Raw genomic sequence first — 20,870 nt, 5'->3', positions numbered from 1 at the left:
TGTGATTAATCACTATGCTTTAATTATGTTCAATTTGTAACAATGAAAATACATCCTGCATATCAGATATTTACATTACGATTCATAACAGTAGCAAAATTACAGTTATGAAGTAGCAACAAAAATAATTTTATGGTTGGGGGTCACCACAACATGAGGAACTGTATTAAAGGGTCGCAGCATTAAGAAGGTTGAGAACCACTGCACTATAACCTCTGAGCCTCAGTTTCTTCGTCTGTAAAGTGGGAGGGGGTAGAGTAACAGTGTCTATCTGTGAAGCGACCAATACAAATGACCAGTCGCTATGACGTGCACTGACCACCAGGGGGCAGATGCTCAACACAGGAGCTGCCCTGAGTCGTCAGTGCACTCCAACAGCCAACCTCCCCTCGCCAGCCAACATCCCATGGTCCCTTCCCCTGGCCAGCAGGCCCTGATTGCCCAATCGGGGCCAGGCCCCAGACTGCAATGGGGAACTGGGAGTGGGTGGCAGCGGACGTGTCCCCTTTCCCAGGGGGGCCGAGGGCTGGCTCCCTCCTGGAGCCAGCGGCCAACCTCCTGAAATCCCTCCCACCTTGTCCTTCCCCCCAGCTGGCAGGCCCCAATTGGCCCAGCCCCAATCGGCCCTGATCCCCAGGCAGACCTAGGGACCCCACCTGTGCAGGAATTTCGTGTACTGGGCCTCTAGTCAATATATAATCTTGGGACTGAGAAAAAGGGGAACTAAGAATGTCAAAACACCTGGTCAACCACTGTCATGCATTCAGTTAAAGTATACAATATTGTAAAGGTGCAGCAGAACACTTAAATTACTAAAAATGAAAACAACTGATCAAAAAATGAAGACTATCATATTTCAGGATTTTTATGTATTTATTAATTAATTTGAGAGAGCGAGAGACAGAGAGAAGAATTCGTGCTCCACTCATTCAAACATTCATTGTTTGATCTTGTATCAGCCCTGACCAGGGACCAAACCCTAAATCTTGGCATACTGGGATGACTCTCTAAACAACTGAGCTATCCTGCCAGGGCTTATCGGTGTTATTTTTTTCTGTGTTTTAAGTTCTGTATAAGCTATTTTATTCTAATTTTTTCACTTTATAATATTAGCTTTATCTATGCTATTTGATACATTTCTTAAATAATAATTGGTTGTACATTATTAGTAGAATTTAATATTCATTCAACATTTGACAGATATTTCTTAAGTTTTTAATGTGTGTCGAGCATTATTCTAGGTGTTGGTAACACAGTGAGCAATCCAAACCTTCAGTCCTCATAGAGCTTACCTTTGTGTGAGCTAGAAATGATAGGAAAAAATATATAGGCTATATATTAGTGGGTAGTAATAACTGCCTTGATGAAAATGAGGCAGAATAAAGGGATGGAAAATGACTGGACATTCTACTTTAACTAGGGTTCTCTGGAAAAGTAGCATTTAAGTAGAAACCTAAAAAGTGAGGAAGTGAGCCTTGCAGATTTCTAGAGAAAGAGCATTTCCAGCACAAAAAAGAGCAGTGCAAAGTCCCAGAGATAGCAACATGGTTAATGTGGTCTTAGAACTGCAAGGAAGCGAGAGTGGCTAGAATACAGAAAGGTTAGAGACAGAAATCCAAGAAGTATATGGAGCACTATAGACCAAGGTAAAGATTCTGGATTTTAATCTAGGTGTGACAGAAAGCCATTGGAAACTTAAGAGCAGTAGGTCTGAATTTCCTTTTAAAAGGAAGTAGCTACTATAGAAAGAGTAGACTATGTTTAGGGTGGGTATTTGTGTTGGTAAAGTGGAAGCAAGGAGACCAGTAAAGGAAATTATTGTAATAATACAGGCAAAAGATAATGGCTTGCTCTACAGTGGTAGCAGCAAAAGAGATGAGTAATGGATTTGATCTATATTTTGAAAGTAGAATATGATATCTTGGGTGTGGGATGTGAGAGAACGAAGACCAAAGGGTGATGTCATGGATCCTGGATTGAGCAACAGAGAGAATGTGGTACTATTTATAGAAATGAATACTGGGAGAGGAAGGGGATTTTGTTGAGAAAAATTAATATATGTAAACATTATTTAGGTGAGGAGTTAAGCATCGAGTTCTATCCCTTCCAGCTTAGTGTCACTTTCAAAACAAAGTGACTTCTTCCTTTACCATATAATAGCACATTCACATATCTAATCAGATTCTTAACCTGATGGATATCTGTGAAATTCTAAAATGTTATTGTAAATACTGGGTACATGTTCTTTTTTTGAGGAGAAAGCATTGTAACTATTTTCAAATTCTAAAAATAATTCATATCCCACAGGGGTAAGAATCATTGCTTTATCATATAACCTTAAGATTATAATTATTTATTTACTCATCTCCCTCACTACACTATGAGTTTCTATAAAGCACCCTGTCATATTCCTAGGAATAAGCAGTATAATGAACTAAAATATTTAAAAGATATGTCTACCTCCCCAATTCTCCTCTAAATTCTCTCAGGCTCACTGATAGCTGAAATCTGCTTCTAATTTTATTAACTTCATCCTCTTTTAAATCCCTTCATTTATGAATCTGAACCAATCATTTGACATAAAAAATTAAATCTCCTCCCAATGTTCTTTTCCAAACTTTCTGTATTTTTACATGTAGAGAGAGAAAAAAGTAAAATAAAAAAATTTTGTTAAAAAAGTAACTTTAATTTTAAGAAAAGATACCCAAAAAGAAAATTAAACCTCACAGTGTCCTAAAAGAAATCACAATACAAGGCCAAAGGCAAATATTTATGAAAGGAAAAAAAAGAAGAGAGATGATCTATGAACTGGGAGGTCACAGCTTGATTCCCTAACAGGACATGCTGACTGGATCCCCAGTGGAGGAAGTACAGGAGGCAGTTAATCAATGATTCTCTCATCATTGATGTTTCTGTCTCTCTCTCTCCCTCTCCCATCCTCTCTGAAATCAATAAAAAATATATATTTTTTTTTACAAAGAAGACAGATATACAAGCCAATCTATCTTATCATTTTTGTTTCACCACTTCTTAAATTAAGACAATGGGGAAAAGGCCTATTTACTGCATTAAATTATATACATCTAATTCTACTTAGGATTTTATTGAACCTTTTGCCAAAAAATCTATCACATGTCTATCAAACAAGCATTGCCTGTAGTGTCAAAGGCTCACGTGGAGAAACAGATACACAATATGACCAGCTGTGAATCACTCACCGCGCTGTACACCGCCGAGACTGCGGGTGCGAAGATCCGGTCCTCCAGGGGCTGCTGCCCAGGTCCTCTAGGGATTCTACAGAGTGAGTTAAGGGTAAGAGACCTCAAAAGTGGACGCTTTAGCAGTAAGAGAAAATTATCACCACCAAATGCTGTCAATGACCCAAGCTTTGTCACCCAGGGGTCATACACTTAATTCCCCCAGAAACTGGAAAACAAAGTATTTCAAATATCCTAATGTAATTAGATCAATCTCTCCAAAAGTGATTCCCATGATAAAACATTCCATGGAAACTCAAAACAAATACAATTACACGACAAGCCTCCAAACTTTAGGCCTATGATGAAAATCTACTACCTTTCCTTTCCATAGAGAGAGACTAAGGAAATATAAGCAGGATATTCAGAAAGATAAGACTAATTCATCAACCTGGAAATTGCTGACAAAGGCCCAGTCTTTTCGCTAACTACACAGGAATAGAGAATACCACAGTTTCCTTGTTTTTCTATTTTAGCTGCTATTTTCCCTCATATCCACCCACCATTTTTAAAAAGAGGCTCTCCATCATAGTTTAGTTTAAAATGTGTCAGCATGTTGTCAAGACATTCTGTTAAAAGACAAAAGACTATCATTTTATTTAGCTCCAAAATTTGAAAAATGTAATAGGTTCTTCTATCTGATAAGGTGATTTTTTTACCTCTTTAAGAATGACAACCAAAAGACCAGCACCAAAAGATTAACAGCAATTATCTCTGGATGGTAGGATTACATAACTGTATAATGCGCTTTTTCTACAATAAATATAAATTATTGTCCTGACCAGTTTGGCTCAGTGGCTAGAGCGTCGGCCTGTGGACTGAAGAGTCCCAGGTTCGATTCCGGTCAAGGGCATGTACCTTGGTTGCGGGCACATCCCCAGTAGGGGGTGTGCAGGAGGCAGCTGATCGATGTTTCTCTCTCATGGATGTTTCTAACTCTCTATCCCTCTCCCTTCCTCTTTCTGTAAAAAATCAATAAAATATATTTTAACAAAAAAATAAATAATAAATTATTTACATACTAATTTCAATGCATTTTTAAAAGAACGACTATGTAAATGTAGTAAACCCAAAATGAGAGAATCCTTCCTTCATTGTAACTAACATTTAATACTTCTCATACTATGTTCCTTTCTAATTCAATTAAAGAAGTTTGAAAGACAGAGTGACAGCTGCAGTTAATTTTATATGAATGATCACAAGTTGCAGAAGTCTGAAAGAATCATTAAAAGTGAAATTCTTTATATCTAAATAGCAAGTTTACTGAGGTGAGAGAAAAAACAAAAAAAATGAAATCCTATGCTTTCATCATTCAAAATTAATAACCATATAACAGTCTCTTGACAGTTCTTTAAACTAGCCACCTCAGACAACAGTTCAATGCACTGCCATCATCCTCCATGCATGAAGAAGTGATTTAAATGCCACAATGAGAAATAACAAAGCTAAAGCAGGTCATTAATAAACTGCTTCATCCAAACTATATATATGTTTGCAATGTAGAAACATAAGCCTAAGAAGTTTCAGGATACAAGTACTTGTCAATTATTTCAAAAATAAGATTACCCTTGGCTGAAATAAAACTTCCTTTGAATTATAGTTCTTCATGGTGGTCACATGAATAACAAAAAATATGAGGCCATTCTTTCTTCTGCAAAGCCAACTGCTATTGCTTTTTCTAGCTAAAGCTCTCTCACAAATGAGTTATTAGTACTATGGCCCAAAAGGTGAACCACACCACTTAAGAGAAGATTAGGGCTTCAGATTACTATTAGTTACTTTATTGGCAAACAATATTTAATTGTAAGATTTCTAAAGAGACAATCATGTATTTCGCCAACAGTCCAGTTAACAAACATTCTTTTTCCTTGGCAACAGATAAAGAACATTGATTTCATTTGCTTCACTCTCTGAAAACGACCAACAGAATATTGTGTGGGACTGATAAATGAACTGTTTCTTGAAAGAACATTTGGATAAAAATAATTATTTTAAAACAAAAACACAGTCCTATAAAAAGAAAACTAAAAATAGAATTCAGAAGATGTGAATCTAAAGCGTACTACAACATAACCAACCAGGTTATCTTTACTGAACATGTTATAGTACTCTGGTAAAATGCGGTTCAGCAAGATGAAGTAAGTTACCAAAGTTAACAAGGCTAAGTACCAGGCCAGGTCTCCCTGTATTCTAAAGACCGTGCTCTTCTATTATATCAGTGGGTACAAGGGCAGAAATACTATATGTAAAAAAAAACAAAAACCTGATCAAAATATGGTTGCCCCTATCTATAGGACAAAACTAAATTAGTATTTCATCTCATAAAAGAGTCAATGGAGTGTCTAAAACTGAAAAGTCCCAAATTCTTGGCCCAAGCTGAATCATCTTCGTAATGGCAAATGACTACTCACTATTACAGATGGGGAAGGTAATGCAAAGAAAACAAAGAAGCTTACTTTACAGAGCAATTTTCTCCTTTAATCTTAGTGGTTATGGCTGCACATCTTCATAAGTATGATAAAATCACTGAATTATACAATTGAATAGTGTAAATTATATGATATGTGAATTATATATTAATTTCAAAATAACAATATTTTAGTCATTTGCAACTTGGCTGGTAATCACCGTTTCTACTTAAAAAACCCACACAAATCAGTATGAAATAGGCACTGCTAGGCATTTTCTCCAAAAACAGGTCAATTCAAAGAAATTACATGCATGTAGAGTTCTTAGACTACAGCATACTTCCTCCTAATTCTGCCAACCCTTAAGCTTATTACCAGCTCTCACCAACCTCTGTATCTCAAGCATACATCATTGGACACTTATTTCCCTTTGAGCTCAGGGTAACAAACAGCTTCTCACAGCACCACTTAGAATTCAATCAATGAGCAGTGTAATATGCATGTGCTGTGCTCCAGAACACATTTTTATTTCTAAAACCTCATGACTGAACTACAGTAGCTCAACCACTTGACACTTCTGGTTCAAATTGCTGAATTACATATCATTAGGAAATATAAGGAAAATCATTAACAAGATTAGACAGATAGTATGTAATAACTGAATTAAGACTAATTAGAAATATGAATGCAAAAAAATTCTACACACTTTTTCTAAAAAATATTAACAACTTTCAGAATTAAATAAAATTTGAAGTTTAAAGAAAATTAAAGTACAATAGACTTTAAATGGATTATTAAAGTACTCACTATATACTCTACACATTAAATGTCAATTAGGCTGATAAAAAAATTTCAGCAACCAAATTTCATCAAAGAAATCCAGGATCTCTGGGGAGATTACATAATGATCTGAATGTTTCCTAATTATACCATGAAGGAAAGAAGGGACCAATTTTTTTTTTTTTTTAGGCACAGATGTTTACTGAAATTTCATGAATGATAAACTCTCCTGAGGAGAGTTTTAGATCAATGACAATCATAACTGACCTTGGGTTTGACTCGTAGTCAGTAACTCCTCAAAAGGTAGATTTTGACAAGTTAGAGAGCAAGTAGTGAAAGTCAAGAGTAATCTTCCTCCAACTTGCTGAAACACTTATGCTCCATTTACAACTCCCAGCTGAATGTTCCTAAACTTTGCCCCACTCCACTACAAGAAAAGCTATTATCCCAATGCTCAGCATAAGCAATATTCTTAAAGTGACAGCCTCAAGTTATCACTGCCTTTGTAAAAGGGAAAGTGAAAGTACAAACCCATTGCGCATACTGCTTTAGAGAAGACACAGGCAACTGATTTCAGGAAATGAAAACAAATGAATGAAAAATATATTTTTTGCAGTATGTCTTATTTAAGCTTTAGGGCAATATAGTAATGTCAGTCAATTTATGCCTTCTCCACTTTCTCCTCCTTTCTACATAGTTTTTGATAATGAAAAAGGAAAATGTATAACAAAAATAAGGGCAGAATTTCAAAACTATACCTTATTTCACAAAAATACTATACATGACTTTTCAAAAGAAGCACTATTTAAAATACAGTTGCTTTGGAAATAGCTATAATCCCTTTAATATTATCAGTTCTGACTCATTAGGGATATGTCTTATAAAAATTAACTCAAAATGGATCAAAGACCTAAAAGTAGAGGCTAAAACTGTAAATTTTTAGTAGTAAACAGGATAAATCTGCATAACCTCAAATTTGGCAAGAGATTGTTAAATTGTCATCAAAAGCAACAGCAACAACAAAAAGATAAAGTGCTCTTCAACAAAGTTAAAAACTTTTGTATATCAAAAGACACCAAACCGTCAAGAAAGCAAAGAAAACAACTCACAGAATGGGGGGAAATATTTGCAAATCATGTCTGGGACTTGTATGCAGAATATACAAAGATTTCTTACAACTGAATAATAAAAAACACAAAAATGCAATCTGTTCCATATCTGACAAAATTCTAAAAGATAGTGATTGATCTTTGCCATTTCAGTGAATTTATACACAGAATTTCTCTCTAAGAAACTTCTTAATTCTGATTTAACTGTTCTCCCCAAGGTGAGCAGCTTCTCAGATTAACTTAACAGTTTTCACCTCAAAGTAGTTTACATGGAAAAGTGTCCAACAGAGGAAACTGTTTTTCTTATTTACATCAGACCAACTAGTGCCGTTAGCCAAATTAATTCACCCAACTGCCACATGCCAAAAGTCAGGTTACTGAAAATACTTGTTCCCACCATGCCAACTATCAAGGAGACTGATGGGGAAAGTCAATACCTTTTATTAGTACTACCTATCTCCAAAGCACCCCCCACCTAGTGTTTGAGTAAATCTAATTTCCTCTGAAGAATATGATCTGATGAATACCAATGGCAATATAAAATACCAACCATCACCACTTAGAAAACATAATTCTCTTCCTTCTATACTCATCATTCTTAATATCAAAGTACACTAGAAACATTTTCGTCACTCCATCTACTTACAAATTCACAGCCAATAAGAACTGCAAAGTATTCTACAAGTTCATCTCACTGCTCCCCCCACACACACACCCAGAGCCACCTCTAAAGAACTTATTAGAGCAGTGGTTCTCAACCTGCGGGTCGCGACCCCTTTGGGGGGTCGAACGGCCCTTTCACAGGGGTCGCCTAAGACCATCGGAAAACACATATAATTACATATTGTTTTTGTGATTAATCACTATGCTTTAATTATGTTCAATTTGTAACAATGAAATTGGGGGTCACCACAACATGAGGAACTGTATTACAGGGTCGCTGCATTAGGAAGGTTGAGAACCACTGGTCTTAGGCGACCCCTGTGAAAGGGTCGTTCGACCCCCCAAAGGGGTCACGACCCACATGTTGAGAACCGCTGCTCTAGATGATGCTCAAGAGTTACTAGCTATAACTAATTAAGAATGTTACACATATGGTTTCTTCATTTATTGGGAAAAAAAATAAAAGTTGCATACAATTCTAAATATATGACAGGCCTCAAATATGTTAATTATATACCAGTAAAAGTTGAAATTCAGCTTGTATACAGTTCTAAAACTATAAAGCCTGAGTTAAATCTAAAACCCAGTTCTCTATTAAAATTTATTTCTACCCTGGCGGGTGACTCAGTTGCTTGGAGCATTGTCCCATAGACCAAAAGGCTGTGGGTTCGATTCCCAGTCAGGGCATGTTGTTGTTAATCCCCACCCAAGGATTTTTCCATAGATTTTTAGAGAGAGTAGAATGGAGGGGGATAGACATAGAGAAAAGCATTGATGTGAGAGAGACACATCAATTGGCTGCCTTCTGCACTCACCCTGACAGGGGCCTGGGGGCCAGGGATGGAGCCTGCAACCAAAGTACATGCCCTTGACTAGAATCAAACCTTCAACCCTTCAGTCCTCGGGCTGATTCTCAATCTACTGAGCCAAACAAACCAGTCAGGGCTGGTGTTACATTTTTTTAAAAAGCCACTAGTTCTGCCCAGCTGGCATGGCTCAGTGGTTGAGCACTGACCTATGAACCCGGTCAGGACATATGCCCGGGTTGTGAGCTCGATCCCCAGTAGGAGGCACCCGATTAATGATTCTCACTCATTATTAATGTTCCTATCTCTCCCTCTCTCTTCCTCTCTGAAATCATTAAAATATATTACATAAACAAACAAACAAACAAATAAATAAATAAAATGCCATTCATTCTGTCAGAAACTCACTCATACAAGTGGTTTCCACTAAAACCATTATTGAACAACTACTGAATAGAAGTGCTTTACGTGTGCCTCCCATTCCATCGCACAGAATATAGAAAGGTGTATACACAAGGGTCAAGTTTTAATTAAATGAGTAATTTTTACTGTCTCAAAGATATTTAAGTGAAACTGGTGCTTTTTTTTTTTTAAGAATGCAGATTGGTGAATAACACATTCATTACTACTATAGTTTGGTACTTAATTCATGCTAAGGTACCAGCAGTTTGACCCACCATTGATTCTGCACCATCAGTGAAAATGTCAATAAAGTGAAAAAGGCATAAAATGTCTTAGAACAATTATTAAAATAGTTCTGATCTCTGCCTCTAAATGGTATGCTACCCTAAGAAAGCCATGCTCTCTCACAGGAACCCCTGATGCCAGGATTAGAATTTCCATTGCCAATATCTAGAATATTCCAAGTACAGAGCAAATACAGGTAAACAGACCAGAAGCACAGTGCTCCAAATACGGGTACCAGAGAATCTCATAAATGTACTTATGTTAAATTAATGGAAAAAGGGTCATCAAATGAGATCATGAAAAAAATCCAAAGAGCTTTTCATTCACACTGACAGAGAACTACTATGCATTTGAAAAATGATATATAATTATTCATTAATGTGCTTTCTGAAAAAAGAACAAACTAGTCTGTATGATGGGTTGCATTCCTTTAACCCATGTTTAGTAAAATTCAAAAATTAATGTAGCATGAGCAGCCTTCTCTACTATTTCCCCACTGTAGCCATTCCATCTGGGCCTCAACTCACAGTCATGTAATTAATTCTCCTTCACTTCATTCTTAGAATCTTACACTCAGGCCCATCCAACAAGGCTCATCAGTGTAGTTAAAACCATTAGAAAAAATAAAAACTCCTTATCTTCCTTTTTTCCAACCCTTTTTTTCCTTTTCTTTAGTTTCAGGTTTAAGTAGCTAAGCACCCACCTCATGACACCTCTGTCTGAAATGGGCACAGCAACTATGACAAACTGAGCCAGTGACACCAATACAGTCCAAGGGCTCAAGTTGAATCCAACACACCCCAAGCAAGTCCTTTAATCTATAAACTAGAACCAATAATTCCAGCCAACACCTATGTTTCAAAAACCTTGAAAATACTTCAACTTGAAGGCCAGAAGACTTAAACTGAAACAGATCAATTTTGCACTGTTAAAGAGGCTTATTATAACAGTTCTAGAAAACACTAAACTCCAGAGACAGTTTATTCACATCACCAATCTAGAGTACAAATTTGATTTTAGCATTCCAGTTCTTCCACTTACTACCTGTGCAATTTCTGGTGGAGTTACGTTTAACATCTCTAAGCATGTTTCTTCACCTATAAAATAAGAACAATAATAGCACCTACTTTGGAAGTTGATATACAGTTTAAAGAATTTATTTAAGGCATTTAACCCAGTATTTTATGAACACTCGAGTACAATAAATGACTGCTAATATTAAGACCTCTAAGTGAAATTTATCTTTTTAGTATAAAGGTCAAATAAGGTACCAAAAGCAGCTGAACCAATGACAAAATAACAGAAAATTTCCCTCATATTTCAATCACATATTTATATACTAACTTATATAATAATTATAAATAAATTTTCACCATGTTGTATGTTATATTCTCTTCTTACAATATATGACAATGGAGTTCTAGCATCTAAAAATTTAGTAGCCCTGGCCAGTGTGGCTCAGTTGGTTGAGCATCACCCCATGCACCTAGAAGTCGCCGGTTCAATTCCAGCTCAGGGCACATTCCTGGGTTGTGGGTTCGATCCCCAGTGGGGGGAGGGGGTGCAGGAGGCAGCCAATCGGTATTTCTCTCTCATCGATGTTTCTATTTCTCCTTCTCACTTCCTCTCTCTCTCTAAAATCAGTAAGAATATATTTTTAAATAAATAAATAATAGAATAAAAATTTAGTGCAGTCATGTGCCACTTAATGACAGGGGGAAATGTGCCATTAGGCAATTTCATCATTATGTGAACACCACCGTGCACTTACACAAACTTAGATGGTATAGCCTACACACCTAAGCTATGTGGTATAACCTACTGCTTTTAGGCTACAAATCTCAATAGCGTGTTATTATACTACAACCATAATACAATGGTTAAGTATTTGTGTATCTAAACATAACCACACATGGAAAAGGTACAGTAAAAATACATTTTAAAATGTTTTTAAAATGGTATGCCTGTGTAGGGCACTTACCATGAATGGAGCTTGCAGGACTGGGAGTTGCTTTGGAAAGTCAGTAAGAGGTAAGTGAGTGTGAAGACCTAGGACATTACTGGATACTACTGCAGACTTTATAAACTCTGTACATTTAGTGTATACTAAACTTATTTTTTAAAATATCACTCTTCAATAATAAACCTTAATTTAACATAATATTTTTACTTCATCAGCTTTAAAAATTTTTGAAACTTTTGACTTAATAAAAATAGTTTTATCTGGTGACCATCAATTTGTTCCTATAGCCTTGTAGTATAGTTTATCAGGTAGCATGTTACCTTCAACTTTGTTCTTCCTTTCCATTTTTCAAATTATTTTAAATAATTTTTATTGGTTTTAGGAGAGAGGGAAAGAGAGTAGAAGGGAGAGGGAGAGAGAGAAAAACAACTATGTGAGAGTGGAACATCAACCGGCTGCCTCCTGCTTCTTACACATCCCCACTGGGAATCGAGCCCAAAACCCATGTATGTGCCCTGACCAGGAATTGAAACCAACAACCTTTTTGTGCATGGGACAACGCCCAGCCAAACCACACCAGCCAAGACTTGACTCTTTTGATAACACTTAGCTTAAAACACAAACACATTGTACTGCTATACAAAAAATATTTTCTTTATATCCTTATTCTTTTTTTTAAAATATATTTTATTGATTTTTTACAGAGAGGAAGGGAGAGAGATAGAGAGTTAGAAACATCGATGAGAGAGAAACATCGATCAGCTGCCTCCTGCACATCTCCCACTGGGGATGTGCCCGCAACCCAGGTACATGCCCTTAACCGGAATCGAACCTGGGACCCTTCAGTCCGCAGGCCGACGCTCTATCCACTGAGCCAAACCGGTTTCGGCTATATCCTTATTCTATAAGCTTTTTTTCTATTTTTAAATTTATTTTGCTTTTTATTTATATTTTTAATCTTCACATGAGGATTTTTTTTTATTTTTTTTTTAGAGAGAGTGGAAGAGGGAGGAAAAGACAGAAACATTGATGTGACAAACACATTGATTGGTTGTCTCCTGCAAGTGCCCCAACCAGGACCAGGGCCAGGGCGGTGCCTGCAACTGAGATACATGCCCTTGACCAGAATCGAACCCGGGACCTTTTAGTCCACAAGCCTACACTCTATCCACTGAGCCAAATCGGGTAGGGCTGCTTTTTAAACTTTTAGATTTTTGCAACCTCCTCATCCTCAGAAAATCCTTTGAAGTCATGGACAAACATCCTGAATGTATTCTGTCAGATGCCATGCAGATACTCCTTGGTGACATCATCACCAAGCCCAAGCAAGGTCCTGGATGCAGCCATAGATGTTGTTTATAATCCTTCCAGAATTGCATCAGTGTCTTCCTCAGTTTCAGCAATGGCGTGGGCAAAGGTCCTCCTCATGTAGTAGGCCTTAAAAGCTGCTCTAACTTCTTGAAACATTGTTTGATCAAAGAGATGGTGTCTGAAGGGAGAAACACTTTGATATTGGGTTGAAGATCACCAATAAAAGGAGGATGTCCAGGAGCATTATCAATATTAAATGATGTGTTCTTTTCCAAAGTACTTCTCCACATTGCTGGCAAAGCAATTCAGGACATCTTGGAAGCGGAGCTGGGCCATCCATGTCTTCTTATTGCTCCTATACTACACTAAAGAGTGTGTGCTTGTTGATATGTGTGAAGGCCCAGGGATTTTCACCGTGCCAAATCACAAAGGTTTTTAATTTGTAGTGTGCAATATTGCCCCCCAAGCAAGACTGTGATCCTGTCCTTAAAAGCCTTGAAACCCAGCAATGATTTGACCTCCTTATAGATGAAAGTCCCTTTAACCATCCATTTCCAGAACAGGGAGCTTTAATTCATACTGAATATTTACTCTGACAAGTAATTTTCCTCCATGATCACCTTATCTAGAGTTTCCAAACTTCAGCTGCCTTCATTTCAGCACTCACCTCCACATTAAGTAATGAATAATGATTCTTGAATCATTTAAACCATCCAGAGCTAGCAGTAAGTTCAACTTCCTGGTGTGGTCCAGCCTTTTCTTTAAACATGTAAACAAAGGGGGTTGGGGGAGGTAGAAGATGGTAAAGGGGCCATAAATGGTGACAGAAGGAGACTTGACTTTGGGTGGTGAGCATACAATTCAAATAGAATTTTGTACCTGAAACCTATATAAATGTATTAACCAATGTCCCACAATAAATTCAATAAAAAATTTTTTTTGAATGCAAACAAACTTTTTGCTTTGGCCAGCATTGTCATGGTGCTAGGAGGGATATACTTCTGTGTCTGGTCTTCAATCCAACCCAAGTCATTTCTCCATGTCTGATATAGGCTCTTCTCAAAATTAGTCTCATTGCCTTCATTCTTTTTCTTCAAGATCATAGCTATGGTAGAATGAGACAAGCCTGACTCACCAGCAATAACCGACACTGATTTTCCACCTTTGTAGTTCTTTTTTTTTTTTTTAAATATATTTTATTGATTTCTTACAGAGAGGAAGGGAGAGGGATAGAGAGTTAGAAACATCGATGAGAGAGAAACATCTATCAGCTGCCTCCTGCACACTCCCCACTGGGGATGTGCCCGCAACCAAGGTACATGCCCTTGACTGGAATCGAACCTGGGACCCTTGAGTCCACAGGCTGACGCTCTATCCACTGAGTCAAACCGGTCAGGGCCACCTTTGTAGTTCTTACTCACTTTTATTTTTGTTTCCAAGCCAATCACTCAACATGGCCCTTACTGGCAACATTAGCAATGAATGGATTTTGTACACTTAGGGGTCATGATGAACAAAACATGAGCTTAAATCAAGCACAAGAGAAAATAATGCAATCAAGAGATAGTGGTCAGCCCAGCCAGTGTATCACAGTTCAATTCTCCGTCAGGGCACATGCCGGGTTGTGGGCTTGATCCCCAGCGGGGGGGCGTGCGGGAGGCAGCCAATTGATTCTTTCTCATCACTGATGTTTCTATCTCTCTCTCCCTCTCCCTTCCTCTCTGAAGTCAATAAAAATACCCCCGCCCCCTTTCCCTCTTACTTTCAGAAATAGATATATATGGTTTTTTAAAAAGAGGCGCAGTAAATACAATGTATGTGAGGCTGCTGATGGCATACACGGCATACTGTTTTGCAACAAACTTCTTTTTCTAAGTAGAAAAAGTACACTCTAAAACAGGTGGGGAATCTTTTTTCTTTCAGGGGCCATTTGGATATTTATAACATCATTCGCAGACCATACAAAATTATCAACTTAAAAATTAGCCTGCTATATTTGGTCAAATATCTAATTAACTCACCCCTAATGCCTTGGCAGGGCCAGACCTTATACGGCCTGCAGGTCAGACATTCCCTACCCATTCTAGATGAATAACCCTGAAAGTGAGAATGGTCCTATCCTTCGGGTTAGAGACTATCTCAGACAAAGGCAGCAAGGGATTCAATTTTACTACTCAACTCTTTGCTTGTGGTAAGAAAGATAACATCCATTTACTTTATTCATTCCCTCAATAGGGGAAAAACACATTAGGTAACTTGATCTAATTTAAAAACTTTAACTATTAATATTACTATAAAAATTACCCTAAAATACATAAGTTCTATTACTGAGATAACAAGAAAAAGATTTCTGTGGAAGAAACTAATATACTGAAGACATGTTATTGTTTTATAACTCCAAATGCAAGCACTTTTAAAAAAAACTCCATCAAGAAAGTATAATCTTTTTGATAAATGGTGTTGGGAAAACTGGATATCCACTTGCAAAAGAATGAAATTGGACCCATATCTTACACCACTCACTAAAATTAAACCAAAATGGATTAAAGATTTTTTTGGTTTACGTTCTGCTTGTTCACTTATTTTGTTTTTTTTTAAAGATTCAATTATTGATAGATACGTATTTATTGCCATTTTATTCATACTTTTTATCTTTTTTTCTTTCTCTTCTTTAAAGAAGTCTCTTTAACATTTCATGTAATACTGGTTTGGTGGTGATGAACTCCTTTAGCTTTTTCTTGTCTGGGGAAATCTTTATATGTCTTTCAATTCTAAATGATAGCTTCGCTGGGTAGAGCAACATTGGTATTAGGCCCTTGCTTTTCATCATTTTGAGTATTCTTTGCCAATCTCTTCTGGCCTGCAAAGTTTCTGTTGAGAAATCAGCTGACAGTCTTATGGGAGCTTCCTTGTAGGTAACAAACTGCTTTTTCTCTTGTGCTTTTAAGATTGTCTCTTTGTCTTTAACCTTTAGCATTTTAATTATGATGCATCTTGGTGTGGGCTTCTTTGGGTCCATCTTGTTTTGGCCTCTGTGCACTTTCTGGATTTATATATCTATTTTCTTCACCAGGTTATGGAAGTTTTCTGTCATTATTTTTTCAAATAGGTTTCAATTACTTGCTTTCTCTCTTCTCCTTCCGGCACCCCTATTATGTGAATGTTGGCACGTTTGAAGTGGTCCCAGGGGCTCTTTACACTATCCTCACTTTTTTTTTTTTTGGATTATTTCTTTTAGCTGTTTTGATTGGGTATTTTTTGCTTCCTTATATTACAAATCGCTGATTTGATTTTAGGCTTCATCTTCTCTACTGTTGATTCCCTGCCCCCGCCCCCTTTCCCTCTTACTTTCAGAAATAGATATATATGGTTTTTTAAAAAGAGGCGCAGTAAATACAATGTATGTGCTGCTGCTGATGGCATACACGGCATACTGTTTTGCAACAAACTTCTTTTTCTAAGTAGAAAAAGTACACTCTAAAACAGGTGGATCTTTTTTCTTCTTTCAGGGGCCATTTGGATATTTATAACATCATTCGCAGACCATACAAAATTATCAACTTAAAAATTAGCCTGCTATATTTGGTCAAATATCTAATTAACTCACCCCTAATGCCTTGGCAGGGCCAGACCAAATGATTTTGCAGTCTTATAGAGCCCGCAGGCTAGCCATTTCCCACCCCTGCTTTAAAATAACAGTAAATAGTATAGTGTAGTAAATATATACATCAATAACATTTATTATCATCAAGTATTATGTACTGTACAAACTGTATGTGCTATACTTTTCTACGACTAGTAGTACAGCAGGTTTGTTTACACCACAAACATGTGAGTAATGCACTGCACTACAGCCTTGTGGGGACTACAGTGTCGCCAGGTGATAGGAATTTTTCATCTCCATTATAATCCTCCAGGGCCACCGCCATAGATGTGATCTATCATTGGCCGAAATTCAGCACATGACTGTATATACTTGTTTAATACTGAGGTTATTAAATAGAACTTAAAATCACAAATACTTTCCAGGAGACTCTGTGTAGTGTCAAGGATAATGCACTGTGTGGCACACTAGGTTTACCTTAACGAATGACTAGTCTAGGAGGAAAATTTGTAACAGATGATGGAATAAAAAACTCATAAACTTTCACAAGACACAGATAAAGACTTTTAGGGTCCTCCAAATCTCTCTTTAGAATACAAATACAGCCCTAACCGGTTTGGCTCAGTGGATAGAGCGTCAGCCTGCTGACTCAAGGGTCCCAGGTTCTATTCCAGTCAAGGGCATGTACCGTGTTTGCGGGCACATACCCAGTAGGGGGTGTACAGGAGGCAGCTGATCGATGTTTCTCTCTCATCGATGTTTCTAACTCTCTATCCTTCTCCCTTCCTCTCTGTAAAAAAAAATCAATAAAATATATTTATTTTTTTAAAAAAAGAATACAAATACAACAAAGGTGGGTGGTATGTGCAGTAGTGTTTGTTATGTTATTCTCTATAATTTCTATACACATAAAATATTTCATTACAAGATAAATCAACTGTGTAAAAAAAACCACACAGAACAAGAGTAGTGAAAATTTTTAAAAATTGTAAAATACAGTCCAGCTATGATAGTTTACATATGCAAATATAGCATGTTTTTAAAAATAACTTTTGCTTATTTAGCTTGATGGTTTATTTCTATATAAGCAAAATATAGGACAAAGGCCAACACTATTAACTTTTGTCTGTTAAGTGAGGCAAAAGGCATTCTTTGAATAATCCACATAACTGTCTAAATTCTCCACTTTATATTATCTAGTAACACAAAAACATAGAGTAATTTAAAAACCATTTGACACTGGTGAAAAGAATCTTGTCTGTTTTCATTATGAATATCACCAACAATGAGTTAGATGGGATACAGCCATAAGAGAAGGAAATAAAGTTCATTGTTACTTTACTTTTTAAATGACAAATAATTTCAACAAGATCTGGTCTTGCACTAAGGCACTTGGATGTAACAGGGCATACTTACTTTATCAAAAAACACAAGAGGAAAGTAAGCTTCTTTTCTTTTCACTTTTCATTAAAAAAACTTGGAATGTTCTTTTGCAACTGTTTGTTTTTAGGTAAGGAGGTAAAATTCTAAAAAAGATACTGTTGCTGCTGCAAAGTATGAACAATGAGACTGGGGGTGGTGAAAGAGAAAGAGCTAGTGCGAGCCCTAACAAAGGCCGAGCACACTGGCTACGGCTTAACCCTGAGTATGAAAGCACTCTTTGTCTTTCTGGTCAATGCAAGGCCATTGAATGTCCCAGTATATAGGTTTGTTTTTTTTAAGACAGGAGAAGAGAGAGGATGGGGGAGTTCTGCCTCTTTAGGGGATATCTCCTCAGCTGCCTGGATACATTAAAGACGAAGATGGCAAGGAAACAGAAAAGCTTTCCTAACATGCAGCTACCCAGGCTTTGTCTATTAAACACAGGCCAGCAAAAGGACTCGTGTACCCTGCTTACACTACAACTCATTTTACTAATAAACAAAATTCCAGAATTGCATTTCTTTTTCACATTGACCCTTTCAATCTAGTTCATTCAGAAAACTACAGAGATAATGAAGTCTTTTGGCTTCCAATTTGGACTCCAGAAATTATAAACCCGCCCCCTTTGCATCAGTAAAGTTTAAATTTAAAAACACATTTCACTTTTTGTTCACCTGTTTTTCAAAAGGCCAGTAACCTAAGGAGATTTTCTAATTAAGGCAACAAATGTTTAATGTTTAACGTAGGTTCACAATAGAGACCTCACATTTCAGTACAATATCAGGGTGTGGATCATAACCATTTTCCTCACGGCCATAATTTCACCAACAAAAGGAAAGTTAGTGAAAGAAGTTGTCATAGTTTAATTAATTTGATTAATATCTCACTGTATAATTATCTTTGGAGATACAGTTGGCATGAGACATCATTTCCTTTCAGGTTCTAAACAAAGAAAAGACTCATTCTCTAGTATTAAGAATAAAAATTAAAATGTCAATTTGCCTTAAAAATACACACACACACAAACACACAAAGAAAGTTAATATGTCTTATTGGAAATGTTCATTTCAAAATCCCACCCCATGACTAAGATTTTATATATGCATATGACTAACATTATGCAGCACTATATTAGAACTCATTTATGAGACAACTCAGACTACAAATGCACTTTATTAAAGTTTATTCTAATGGTTATGTAGATATTGTTTAACAAGAAATTTGGCCTTAACACTACTTTAAGAATTAATGAATTCCATCTTCTGAGTTGAAATGGGTATGGAATTGTAAAATAAGAGATTTGGAAAAGTCCTGGGAGATAATCTTATAAAAATGAATGTCCAACTAAATAAAGAGGAAAAAAAGATTCAGAAATTAAGGAACATGCTGAAGGTCACACAGCTAAATTTCCTTTATAATGGCAGTAGAAAATAAAAAGACAAATTCACATACAGTTTGCAACCTCATTTTTATTAGGTCATGATTTGCAAATGAATAAATCTTCTACTAGTCCCAAAGGGCCTCTAAACAATTTTCTGAAAATCATACTGATTTCTGAAATGAAATGGTATTTCAGTGAGAATAAAGAAATGTAATAAAAACAAGGAATGACAGCTAAATTTATTAGGTAAATAAAAGGAAGAAGTAAATATTATATACCTTTTTTAAAAATCATCACTCAAGGATATTGTTTCCATTGTTCAGACAGAGTTGGGGGGTGGGGGGTTGGAGGAGAGAGAAAGAGAGACTTTGATTGGTTGCCTCTCCCACATGTCCCGACCCAGATGGGGATTGAACAAGCAACCAAGATATGTGCCCTTGACTGGGAATCAAACCCACAACCCTTTGGTCCATGAACCAATGCTCTAACCACTGAACAACCAGCCAAGGCAATCTATCCTATATAATAAAAGCCTAATATGCTAAGTGTCCAGTTGTCCAGTCAGCCATTCAACCAATCAAAGCATAATATGCTATTAATGATATGCTAAGGCCGCTCAACCGCTCGCTATGACGTGCACTGACCACCAGAGGGCAGACAGTCAACAGGTTGACCAGTTGCTATGATGTGCACTGACTACCAGGGGGCAGACACTCTGACCTATAGGTTAGCTTGCTGCTGGATCCGGTCAATTGGGACTGAGTGAGATAGGCCGGACACTCCCTGGAACCCTCCCGCAGTCCCTCCCCAGCTGGCCAGCCTCCCGCATCCCTCCCAGGCCCCGATCATGTACCAGTGGGGTCCTTGGGCCTGGCCTGCACCTTCTCACAATTCGGGACCCCTCAGGGGATGTCGGAGAGCCAGTTTTGGCCCAATCCCGCAGGCCAGGCCAAGGGACCCCACTGGTGCATGAATTCGTGCACCAGGCCTCTGGTCTACACTAATAAAAGAGAAACATGCAAATTGGTGTCACTCCACTACACCCACCAGCCAATCAGAAGAGTATGTAAATTAACCCAACAAAGATGGAGGTTAATTTGCATACGCAGGTGGAAAGCGAAGACTTAAGACAACGTAGAAGGAAGCCAAGTGCTGCAGAAGTGAGCGAAACTGCAGAGAAGCAAGCGGGACGGCGGAGACGGGAGGGAAACAAGCTGGCGGCGGAGGCGGGATGGAAGCAAGCAGGGCGGCGGAGGCGGGAGCGAAGCCCGCCTCGGGTTTCGCTCCCTTCTCTGCTTCACTCCGGACACAGGAAGCCCTATTCTTGCAGGAATCTTCCTGCAACGGGCCTCTAGTCCTATCTAATAAAAGAGAAACATGGTAATTAGCCGTACATCCGCTACCCTTCCCATTGGCTAATCAGGGCGATATGCAAATTAACTGCCAGCCAAGATGGCGGCCGGCAGCCATGCACTGAAG

At 37.5% G+C, this 20,870-nt stretch overlaps 1 protein-coding gene across 7 annotated transcripts in view; it reads right to left on the bottom strand.

Annotated features, from left to right (window-relative positions):
* EIF4G3 (eukaryotic translation initiation factor 4 gamma, 3) overlaps positions 1-20,870 on the bottom strand; it is a 280,669-nt gene that overhangs the window by 214,448 nt on the left and 45,351 nt on the right. For 6 of the 7 annotated variants that reach the window (XM_014534335.1, XM_014534338.1, XM_014534336.1 and 3 more), the window contains exon 2: positions 3,219-3,294. The exons of the other annotated variant lie outside the window; for it this stretch is intronic. In XM_014534335.1, coding sequence (XP_014389821.1) covers positions 3,219-3,294 — 76 coding nt within the window. The remainder of the gene's footprint in view (positions 1-3,218; positions 3,295-20,870) is intronic. 7 annotated transcript variants of the gene reach the window in all.

The sequence above is a fragment of the Myotis brandtii genome, unplaced genomic scaffold (assembly GCF_000412655.1).
Source record: "Myotis brandtii unplaced genomic scaffold, ASM41265v1 scaffold129, whole genome shotgun sequence".
In the NCBI taxonomy this organism is placed as follows: Eukaryota; Metazoa; Chordata; class Mammalia; order Chiroptera; family Vespertilionidae; genus Myotis; species Myotis brandtii.
The sequence above is the reverse complement of the archived record's forward strand: the minus strand, read 5'-3'. Positions and strand labels throughout refer to the sequence as shown.